Below are 11,647 nucleotides of genomic sequence, written 5' to 3'. Positions count from 1 at the left end.
CAAAAACAAAACCAGTAATTCTTAGGTGTCCTAAAAAAAAGAAAACCAAGAAATCTTCCTATTATCACGGCGAAAGCAGACTCCAGGTGTTTTTTAGTCGAAGATCGGCAACATGCTGTTAGCGAACCAGTCCACATCCATACTATAAATATCGAGCGGTGGATCTTCAGCCGGCGCTGGTTGCTGATTGCCATGTGACGCGGCGCCACCGCCAGACGGTCCTTGCTGCTGCTGCCCTGCCTGTGTCCCGGCGCCTCCACCGCCTGCCTGCTGCTGCTCTGGGAGATGCTTCTCGTATGGCTCGCCGCCGCCGCCGCCACCACCTTCAGACGTCGGTTGCTCCTCGTCGCCTTCCACACTCAGCGATCTGTTGGTAATCTTGCACAGCACGAAGTCGTTCAACTACCCGGCGCAAGACAAAGCAAAAAACCATCATGTCAGCAATACGTGTTACATACAGTTGTGCCATGACCGGGGATCGGGTCAGGGATCACCAACCAGCATGGGGTCGAGCGCGGCATCGTTGCCGGGGGCCCTGCAGGAGTTGCTGCAGACGAACTCCACCATCTTCCACTTGGAGGGCTTGGACGCCGACTTGTTCTTGACCCGCCTGCGCCTCCCATTGCTGCCCACCTCGTAGGTGTCCTCGTGGAACGTTAGCGCGCGCCGTGTCCCGATCACCTCCTTGCCGTCGGCGCCGCCGAGGACCGGCTTCTCAGCTCCCGTCGCCTTCCAGTGTCCCTCGTCGTCCCCCATGGCGCGTTTCGGCCGCATCCCGCCGGCGTACTTGCGCTGCCGCGGCGAGAACAGGTACCAGGAGCCCTCCATGCCCTCCCCCAGCTTCGGCACTGCAAGAGAAGACGAAGAAGGTGAGAGCGAGAAGAGACGGCCTAAAAAGATTGGCTGCATCAAGCGAAGCGAGTCGGCGACGGCGACGACGACTCACCCAGCTTCTTGGGATGCTCGGCATAGGCGTCGTGGCCGTCCTGCACGACGCCGGTGGGGAGCGACTCGCCGCGAAGTTTCCGCCCGAGGTAGTCGACGATGAGCTCCTGGTCCGTCGGGACGAACCGGACGCCGGGGGCGGTCAGGTATTCCTCATTGTAAGCAGCAGCCACGACGCCGGGGACGGCCAGGTAATCCTCATTGTAATAAGCAGGCACGACGCCCGGTGTCCATGACGTAGATTCAGACATCTATCGGTGTCTCGGTTTTCTGAAGAGGGATGGTGCCTTGCTTTGGTCCGGATTTGGCGTACTATACATTGTACTCCTATATATGTGTCCGAGTTCGTGTACACCACGAGCTGAGGCGCATGTGTATAATATAATGTGTCCCGAGCATACTCGTACATGAATCCAACTCGACAACACACCATACAAACACCATAAGTCCGTTCATTAGAAAATACACTCATCCGTTCCAGAATTTAAGTTTTGTCTTGTAACTCCTCTAACTGTGCACTTTCGATACCTTTTAGGGTGGATTTAATTTAATGAAACCACCTTAATATTATTGTACACTATTCTATAAACTTGATCAAAGTTAGAGAAAATTAATTAGCTAAAACAACATACATTTTTGAGCGGAGTGAGTTTTCAACATTATATAGCAAAAACTAGGAAATCCTGAAAATTGCAGTGAGATTATAAGAAGAAAACTTGATGAACTGAGTATGTCTCTGTGTAATAATCCTAGTTTTTTTTATAAAAATAATCCTAGTTGTTTTTTCTGGGGCCATGTGTCTCTTTTGTAATAATAATCGTATGGGGAATCTCTAAAAGCAAAATACTCAGCGAGCATGCTCGTAGGTCGCAATGGAATGTATACATTTTTGTTCGGTCACTAAACGACTTACAACTCATAAAGATATAGTATATAATGGTCACATATATCAACTAGGAGGATTCTCCGCGCGTTGTCGCAAGTATAAAGAAGGAATATAAATATGTCCTCATTATAGTCTATCGAGTAGCTTGAGTATTAGTAATTAGTTTTCGAAGAGGAAGTCATGACAGAAGCATGTGTGCATGGTTATGTGTAGGTAACTACATCTGTTACTGAAACCATTACTGCCGCATGAGAGATGGATGATGACATGACTTAAGGAGGTGCTAGAGAATTAAGTTAATGAGGTTTATCTTTATAAGAAATATAGATATGTGATGAAATCAGATTAAACAAAGACCAACAGAAGAATTACTTCGCTCTTTTAATATTAGATGTATGGAGGTTTCTTTGTTGTTCGAGGAAAAAAAAAGGTTTCTTTGTTTTTGTTTTCACTCACACCCGTCTTATGGGACCCGAAGGACCCAATTTTTCCAGTATGGTACGAGTCAGAGTAGCATTATCCGTACGAGTCTAAGCACAATGAAATCCGGTTTCCAAACGAATTGGAATACCAGCATTTTCACGGTCAGTCATTCTCATAGCCATATAAGTTAGAGCAGAGCATTCATACATGGTGCGGAATCCAGTCCCAAAATGAATTGAAATGTACAACACGATTAGATAAATCTCTAGAGCTCCTGTGAGTTAGAGCAGCACTCATTCAGGTACAATACGGAGTTTGATTCCTAGACGAATTGGAATGGACGACGCAATTAGTGAATAAATCTCTGAGCTGTAAACCATCCAGGTAACCATGGAACAATATGAACAATTCCATTGCAACACACATATATGTTTTCTAGTATATTAACAAGGAAAGAAGAAAAGAATCACCAAAAGTCCTTACAAGAGCAACTTCCTCCGATAAATTTGTGGAAACGAACGCGGTCCCTAACAATGATTTCTCGGTTGTATGACTTGCTTATTATTTTTGCCACTTCATGACAATCAGGACAAAATCTCAAGTTCTTTACCACCCGAATGACATGAGGGGCTTTTGTCTTTAGCAATCCATATGCGATGGCTAGCCTTTCACTATGTTCACAAAGAGCAACTTCCTTTTCCTCTTCACCAACGTCATGCAGAACGGCTGCAGTCCAAGGTTTGTGGCCAGCTCGTCGCACCCTATCCGCTATTTCTCTGAGAACCAGTCTTATCTCCTTGATTTCTGGGTGTGAATCATCGCTCACCACAAACTCGTGCAAGTAACCATTTATTTCAATTGAACTGCATCCAGCAACAGCAGTAACATTGCTGTCTTTCATCTTCTTCCTCAAATAGCTCACTCTGTCCCACTGGGAGTTCGATGCGCACAAGTTGGAGAGCAGAACGTAGTTCTCTGGATTGTGAGGTTCTAACTCAAGGAGTCTCTTTGATGCTGATTCCGCTATGTCAATCCTGTTCGAGCTTTTACAGGCCACAAGAAGAGTCCTCCAGATTATTGAATTTGGTGAGATAGGCATATCAATAACAAAGGAGTAAGCATCATCCAGAAGGCCAGATCGACACAGGAGATCAATCATGCATCCATAATTCTCCATTGAAGGTTTAATTCCCAAATTTTGCATAATAGACCAATACCGTCGCCCATCGTCCACTAACCCACTATGAGCACAGGCTGACAGCACGCCGATAAAGGTGACATTGTTAGGCCTCACCTAGAATATTGAAATACACACAAGAACTTAGGTGAAACATGCGAACTGTAATGGCCACTCTGTGTTTTGTGAAGGCAATATATGAAATTTTAACAATGATTGGAATCTAGGTTGAATATGTGAACTATCAGTGCTTTCTCTGGAGAAATAAGTTGAGCATGTAAGCTACAAAATAGAACATACTTCAGTAAAAACTAGATTCTATTGCTGGCCAATTGTATACAACAATGCGTATGATTCTGATATCACATAACCAACAAAATCAGCAAGTGCCTAACCAATCTCAAGATACATATCAGTGCAGCATTCTTACCTTGAGCTCTAGCATTCTTGAGAAAAGTCCCAACGCATCCTCCACAAGCCCATGAATTGCAAATCCAACTATCATTGCACTCCATGCCTTCGTATCCTTCTCCACCATCGCATCAAACACTCCTCTTGCCCGCTCTATCAACCCACACTTCGCATACATATCGATCAAAGCGGTGCTCAGCTCCAGATCGACAGTGATACCTTTCCTATCGATATAAGCATGCACCCACTTCCCCAAATCAAGTGCGCCTGCCTTGGCGCAGGCAGATATCACACCGACCATGGTGACCTCATCTGGCTCCACCCCGACCGCCTGCATCTCCCGGAACAGCCCCAACGCTTCAGTCACCATCCCCACCCTCGAGTACCCATTGATCATCGCGCTCCAAGCGACCAGACTCTTGTCCGGGGCCATGCCATCAAACACCGTCCTCGCAAGCGCAACCTGCTCGCACTTGGCGTAGAGGTTGAGCAGCCCGGTCTGCACGTAGGCGCTGGCCTCTAGCCCCTGGCGGAGCGCCTGCGCGTGCAGCTGCCGCCCCTCGCCAGGAGCCGGCACGGCCGCGCACGCCTTGAGCGCGAACGCGAGCGTGAAGGTGTTGGGACGCGGGGACCCCGCGCGCAGCATGAGGCGGTAGACGGCCAGCGCGGGGGCGGGGGCGGCGCCCGCGGCGGGGAGCGCGCGGATGAGGGAGTTGTAGCAGAAGGCGGTCGGGTCGGGGATTTGGTCGAACAGGGTGCGGGCGTAGGAGGACGCCGCCGCTGCTGGGGGTGCGGGCGCCGAGGCGCAGGCGGCGAGGAGCTTGGAGAGCGCGAAGGCGGCGGTGAGGCGCGGGAGGCGGAGGCGAGTGAGGTGCGCGTGCGCGCTGCGGAGCGCGAGGAGGCCCCGGCATCCGCGGAGCAGCGAGACGACGTGGGCCTCGAGGGCCTCGCGCGGGAGCGTGGCGGCTTCCTTGGGTTTCAGCAGGCGCATGCGTGTCGTCAGCATCAGACAGACCAGGGAAACGAACGAACGAACGAATCGCCGCTTGGCCTTCGGCAAGTACGCAAGCACATGATGCCCCCCAGCCGTGCCGCAGAACCGGGATCACGTCCGAATCCAGCGAGAATTCTCGTCGCTGACAGCGTCGTCTGTGCGCTCCTACTCCTCCCCCACTTTCTCCCCACCACGGGCTTCCCCCTCCTTCCCTACCGGGAACCCAACTCCTCCCCTCCCCGTATGCACAGCACGTGCGCCCCTCTAACTCGTCTGCCGGTCCGGTCAACTCGACCAGCCGGCGCACCGGAGGTGGGCGACGCATGCAGATGCGGATCGAATGCCGCCAGCCATTCCAGCGGGAGGCGTTCCTTCCTTAAAGTATTCTCCTCCGTGCGACAGTTGTGCGCTCCCGCGGTTTAAAGAATCCACGGAAGGAGGGCCCCGATGGCCATGCATTCCCCGGCCTCCTCCGACCCCTTGCCGGATTCCAGGGGCCGCGCCCCGGCGTCTGCTCCTGGAGTTGGTTTTCTTGGCCGGTAGTAGGACTGGTGGTGGTCACGGCCGTGCCGGCAGGACCGCAGGAGCGGTGATTGGTGAGCGCTCTTGGTTGTGGCGGATTCTTGGCTGCGGGTTTTGGGATCCTGGGGAGGAAGCATTTGGAGGTCGGATTGTCGAAAGGTTCCTGCTGGCATAGGTGGGTATGTTTGGTGTGGCATTGTGCATTTCTTATGTGTGGGTTTTTTTCGAGGGGAGGATTGGTGATTGAGAGCTTGCATATTGCTGCGGTTTTCATGACAGTCGTTGGAAGGTTTCCGGTTCAATGGCTGCTGTGTTCTGTTTGCGTGATTCTCCTCTGTCGTAGACGCAGCAGGGTGATTTGTTTGGAATCGTATGTTCTCTATTTTTTTTTAATCAGACGCAGACGGTTTCGTGAATGTGATTTGCTGCAATTTCGTTCAAATTTGCAATTTATGGCCCTTTTGTTTTTGAAAAAAAAGTTTTCAGAGTTCAAAGAAAACTCATCCGTCATTGCATTAAGTTTTTTTCTTACTTAGCCTCCCTGCTCTAATCTTATGTACTCTTTACTATGTATAAACTGGTAGCAGAATATTAATTACATCGCAACTTAAATTTCAGAAAGGAAACCTTCTACTGGGGTTCAGTGAATAATGGCGTCCACTGGCAAGGACAAAACAAAGGTGATATTGCTGTGATTGCATTACTACAATCGCATTGTGGAGAAACGAAACTCAACTTAATTTTTTTTATTACTTGTATTCCAGGGTTGTGGCCCAAAACTTTTTACAACAAAGGAGAAGAAAACTGCTAAGAGCTCAAACAATCCAAGCCGCCATGCTGGTTGGTTCACATTCTTATTGCCTGTCTTATGAATAGACTTTCTGGTAACTATCACTTGTCATTCCAAACTTACAAGGACTGACGGAATGTTGTCTTAGTTGACCTTATCACACCCAATTTGGATCCCTGAAGAGGGGCTGAAATTGTGGTGCTGAGAGGCAATTGTCTGTTTGGATACTTTACAATTGAACCCAAGAATCTGTGCCCAGTTCCACAATATTCTATCACAATAAAATTGCATCACCGCAATTGCTCTGAAATCGTGTAATATTTATTCATCTCTTAGTTGCAACCATTCACTTGAAGACATCCATGCGAACAACTGAACAACTACACTCCCTACTGTCATTAGCTCTTGTCAACTTGCCATTAAACTGTTGCAAAATTATTTTTCATTTTTCTCCCGAGAATTTAAGTCAAACACCTTCTGCTGTTAAGTGCTAACAGTTCTCTAAAAAGAATCTCTAGTTCTTCCTAATACCATGCAACTGGCTACTAACTTTTCTGGGTGCTCGTGTATAACACCAGCTAAGCTCGCGCCAAGTTCTTCTAAGGCATCATCATCATCCCCCTTGAGAACGCTTTCAGGTACTCTAGTCGGAAAAGTACAGTGCATTTCATGATTTCTTAAATTATATTTTCGGTGGTTTTGATTGGTCTTATGCTTTTTTAAACTAAATGGACCAGAAGTTAAGAGCATGCGCCTCAGCCATTTCCTTGCCCAATCTTCTAATAACACTACAACTGAACCCATTAGGTATAATGTCTATGTTTCATATCCTACCATCCTTGAGCCTGTTTTATGCTAACTAGGTCAAGCTGTTCACTCTCTGCTGCCATTGTGCAGAATATTTGTTTCCACCTGGAATGTTGGAGGAAAAACACCTACTGCTGCACTAAACATGGATGATTTTCTGCCCCCTGATGACAATTCGGATATTTATGTTTTGGGGTAGGTCTATTGTTGATTTTAATACCTGCAAAAATTACTTCCAATGTCATTAGCTGTATAGCCGATGTTTTCTGTTTTCATGTTTACTTACTTGATTCTAAATTTTTGCTCACATATTAGTACTATTACACAACTGAAAATGATGGTAAATTGGTGAAGTTTTACTTGATTCCTCCATGGTAGTGTGGTACCATACGACGCTGTTGCATTGGCATATTTGGTATTTATTTGAAGCGCAATGAAGTACATCTACTTTCAAGGATATTTTAGTGGAATTTTTATATTTGATGCAAGCCGTTGTGTAAATGCTTTTGTTTGTTTAACATTTGAACAGTTTTCAGGAAATTGTTCCTCTCAATGCTGGTAATGTGCTTGTGGTAGAAGACAATGAACCAGCTGCCAGATGGCTTGTTCTTATAAACCAATCACTAAATCGACCAGCTGACATTGATGCCAATGTCTTTCAGCATGAACCATCTCCCTCTGTTGATTCTTCTTCCTCTCGAGCTTCATCAAGCCTCGATACCTCATTCTCTGACCTATCAAAAACAGCAAGTGGCACCACAATCTTTCAGAAATCCTTGCTAAAAGCCATTAGCAAATCTTTCATGCCAGTCCGTAGAAAACAACTTAAGGCCTGTAATTGCCCGATAGAAATGACCAAAGCGTCCTACAGGGATGCTTGCTTTGGATGTAAAAAAGCATATGCAGTTGAGACTGATTCCTCTGGAGAGGATGAAGAAGAGAAAGGGAAAGATAAAGAGAAATCAAGGGACTCTGATGGCTTTGTGGTCGATGGAATTACTTCTGGTCTTGCCACTAGGGATCAACTAAAATATAATCTCATAGCGTGCAAACAAATGGTTGGCATTTTTGTTACTGTCTGGGTGAAGAAAGAACTAGTACAACATATTGGGCATCTAAGGAAGTCTTGCATAGGGCGCGGGATTCTGGGCTGTCTTGGAAACAAGGTCAGGACAGAATCATATCAAATTTATCCTGGATGTAATTATTCTGTCTATTCCTGAATGCCCTTCTACTGCAGGGATGTATATCAATAAGCATGACACTGCACCAGACAAGCTTTTGTTTCGTTTGCAGCCATTTGGCTTCAGGTCAAAAAGAAGGAGACGAATTCAGGAGGAACTTGGATGTTCTAGAGATACTGAGGCTCACAATGTTTTCGAGGATTTGTAGAAGAGCTGGAAGAAAAATCCCAGAGAAAATACTTGATCATGAGTAAGAATGATGTGCATGTGTTAACATTGTGAATATATGTTCCTTTTCAAAATATTTTCCTACTAATTTAGGCATTGTTGGTTTCAGTAAGGTGATATGGCTTGGTGATCTGAACTACCGTATTGCACTGAGCTATGCAGATACCAAGAAGCTTTTAATGGAAAATGACTGGGATGCTCTTTTTGAAAAGGATCAGGTAACTTTCTGGCTCATCAGGAACATGCCAGTGCTTGAGGGTGGGGTGGGGGGATCTGTAGGACTGCTTTGGGTCTACATCTGCTTCTTTAGTGAATGCCAGAGTTCGAGGATAATCTTTCTTTTAGGAAAAATATCTCATCAGAGGATTGGAGTCAGTTCTAAATATGCCTCATTTAAAGAATTAAATTAATAATTATTCATTGAAAGAAGATAGGAAGATTAAATAATTTGTTTGTTGAAGATGCTACTGCTTTATGCTAACAAGCACTACAAAGGATATCTGAAAAGTTCCAGTAAATCTTTTGATAGCTGATCCCCCTCCCCCAATAAACTTTTATGTCATTACATCGCCTTATGTTGTGTATTATTTTGCTTCAGCTTAAAATTGAACGGGATGCTGGGCGAGTATTTAAAGGTTGGAATGAGGGGAAGATATATTTTGCTCCAACATATAAGTACTCCTTCAACTCAGATTCTTATGCTGGTGAGACTGCAACATCAAAGAAAAAGAGAAGAACTCCTGCATGGTATGCACCACTTTTAAATCTAGTTTCTATTACACAAAATTACCTAATACTACCTTCATTTCTTTTTACTCCCAAGTCTCCAACTGTCAAAGGAAACATAGTATTCCACAGAAGAACTGAGACATTCTTATTATACTTTTATTTCAACAATACAATGAAAACCACCGCATTCTGCAGTTTTCATATTGTGTAAGCTAACTTGTTTAGGATAAAGTTGCTATGCTCCATTGATATCTGTTCCTACACTTTTTTCAGTTTACGATGCGGTTTGTCTGTGTTTTCCCGTGTTGTGCTATGAAAATACTGTACTTCTGAACCATCATTTACTTAACTTATTTATTGTGTCTCATCCCTCTGAAGTAGTTGAATTTTCTCAGGTGTGATAGAATATTGTGGCGTGGGGATGGAATTGTGCAATTATCCTACTACCGTGGGGAATCTAGGTTTTCTGATCACCGTCCTGTGTGCGGAACCTTTGCTGTTGAGGTTGAGGTACTAAACAAGGCGACGAAGAGGCGCTCATCAAATGCTGACTTGAGAATTGACGCTGAAGAGCTCTTACCCACGGGCAAGGGTAAAGGTAATGTTATGCCTACTGCTTGCATTATTCTTCTTCTCAATTTTTTGGTACTGAATATTAACAAGAATATTCTATGCTATTCATTCCATTTGGCAGGCATCGCACGAAATGTGAGCTCTCTTAGAACATGATAAGAATATACATATATAGCTTACACCAGTATATATATACCAAAGAAAAAGTTGAAGCACCACGAAGGACGCCTATTTGGATGAGGGGTAAACCACAACCAATGCCATCCCTCATCCTAGCAGGTTTCATGTGCTTCTGATGACTTTTGGAAATTGTTTTCTTTTGAAGAACCACAATATCTAACATGTAGTGTTTGCGAAATTCTGTCAGGGGCCCTTTCGTAGGTCTGTTGTTTCTTCAGAGTAGCTGCAGGTTGCAACTGAGACAGAACCTTTTTTTCTTTGACGAAAGCAGGAATTTTATTTGCTTTATTATTTTATTATTACTAGAGCAGGATAAGCAAAGGTCAATGTTTCTTTGTCCACCCCCCACCCACCCCCGGAGATGCTGCTTGTGTTGTGTCATAGGATACACAAACTAATCGATTACATGTATCCCAACCTCGATTGCCTCACGTAAAGCCCTTCTTTTAACATGATGAGAAAAATGTGACTACGAATTTCTTTTTTTGTTTGTAAATCCCTGTTTGTATCCTTTGAGCGCACGCCTACAAGTAGCAATCAAGGAAATCGATCAAACAATCCTAATACCGTGAAAGAGAAACTTCCCAAATACAGGGAAGCTTATCATATAGGGCTTCAACAAGGAGTTTTATTCATTCTTTGAGGAAAAAAGATACAAACCGCAATTGCAAAGATAATAACTATTATGCCAGCCCAAATCATGATTTCACCAATTTGGATTTGGTTTTGTCACAAAAATCATGAGTTGCAAAGATGAGAAACATGAAAAGCAAGATCCTGAATAAGAAAATAGAAACCAAGAAAGTCATAAGAGCTGAATAAGAAAATAGAAACCAAAAAAGTTATAAGAGTGAAGACTAGTAGAGTCTCATCTTTTGTCATTCTTTGCTCCTTTTTCACTCAATGGTTCATTCAAATTTTCCAACCAAAAATTCTATGTCTATTCTGTGCTATTTCTATATATATAGAACACTCGATTTGTCAAATGGATTAGATTGGTGACTTACCCATTCAGTGACTTTAGCACTAGACCTTGTAAAAATAGGTAGGGCCGAGTGAATTAGAGAATAAATAGGGGTCTGTTGGTATTTCAACTTCTCTTCTCCTTTCGTGGCTTAACAAGTGAGAATCCAGGACGTCTTAGTCCTAAATACCAGAATAGGACGAACTAGCCTCCATAGATATATTTGTTTCAGAACAAAACAATAGCATTGGGCTCAGTCATCTGTAATGTGTATTATCCATATGGGAGATCTTCTAACCGAGAAGATCCATTGACCTGAGACTAAAGGATAGGAAGTTAGAAAAGAACCTAAGAGATAGGGCCTATTTTTTACTCATTCAGTTAAATGAAGGATTCGTTATGAAAACAGATAGCAACAACCATTTCATTAGACATGCATATTTTTTGTTATCTAATGGATTTACACAGTTTTATTAATGCAAATTGTTTGATGTAGTTAGTAATCAGGTTATTCAACGATCAAGAATTCTTTTTTAGGCGGTTTGTATCATCCCATACATAATGTTTTGATCTAAGATTGCAATTCTTCCATGTTTTCGTTGTAGCATATTGTTCAATGGAGCTACAGTCTAAAATAGGAATCAACAAGTGTTTCCATGACTCTACCGCTTGGCCAATCTTGTTCCATCAAATCTTTTCCCTTTTTATGGCTGCATATCTTAATGGCTAAGGAGTAGGAAATCTTTCTCCTATTACAAATTTATAATGTCTTTGCATTTGATCTAGGAGGCTTTCGTTAGATAGGAAAAACTCTGTTAAATACGGAGAACTCTT

The 11,647-nt window shown here is 44.2% G+C and overlaps 3 protein-coding genes across 7 annotated transcripts; 1 reads left to right on the top strand and 2 right to left on the bottom strand.

Annotated features, from left to right (window-relative positions):
* Positions 94–1,196, bottom strand: LOC8055288 (NAC transcription factor 56). The gene is made up of 3 exons (XM_002456482.1): positions 947–1,196; positions 499–848; positions 94–402 (listed from the first exon to the last, which is right to left on the bottom strand). Exons 1-3 carry the CDS (start codon positions 1,194–1,196, stop codon positions 94–96), a joined length of 909 nt encoding a protein of 302 aa, XP_002456527.1.
* LOC8085381 (pentatricopeptide repeat-containing protein At2g02980, chloroplastic) lies at positions 2,627–5,009 on the bottom strand. Its single transcript, XM_002456481.2, has 2 exons — positions 3,862–5,009; positions 2,627–3,548 (listed from the first exon to the last, which is right to left on the bottom strand). The coding sequence occupies exons 1-2, from the start codon at positions 4,846–4,848 to the stop codon at positions 2,721–2,723; spliced, it is 1,815 nt and encodes a 604-aa protein (XP_002456526.2). The 5' UTR covers positions 4,849–5,009; the 3' UTR covers positions 2,627–2,720.
* LOC8055287 (type I inositol polyphosphate 5-phosphatase 10) lies at positions 5,104–10,304 on the top strand. 5 transcript variants are annotated; one of them, XR_002451378.1, is made up of 13 exons: positions 5,128–5,533; positions 5,977–6,038; positions 6,123–6,198; positions 6,727–6,786; positions 6,886–6,955; positions 7,046–7,150; positions 7,485–8,121; positions 8,196–8,389; positions 8,477–8,585; positions 8,966–9,114; positions 9,492–9,694; positions 9,791–9,948; positions 10,037–10,304. XR_002451378.1 is itself a non-coding variant. In XM_021457091.1 (12 exons), exons 2-12 carry the CDS (start codon positions 6,009–6,011, stop codon positions 9,823–9,825), a joined length of 1,668 nt encoding a protein of 555 aa, XP_021312766.1. In that variant the 5' UTR covers positions 5,125–5,432; positions 5,977–6,008; the 3' UTR covers positions 9,826–10,304. The 5 variants fall into 5 exon arrangements, 4 of the variants coding, with proteins under 4 accessions (XP_021312768.1, XP_021312766.1, XP_021312767.1 ...); XM_021457091.1 differs by having other exon boundaries at positions 5,125–5,432; positions 9,791–10,304; XM_021457092.1 differs by having other exon boundaries at positions 5,125–5,533; positions 6,889–6,955; positions 9,791–10,304.

The sequence above is a fragment of the Sorghum bicolor genome, chromosome 3 (assembly GCF_000003195.3).
Source record: "Sorghum bicolor cultivar BTx623 chromosome 3, Sorghum_bicolor_NCBIv3, whole genome shotgun sequence".
NCBI classification, from domain to species: Eukaryota; Viridiplantae; Streptophyta; class Magnoliopsida; order Poales; family Poaceae; genus Sorghum; species Sorghum bicolor.
Note: the sequence above shows the minus strand (reverse complement) of the source record. Positions and strands in the feature narration are given on the sequence as shown.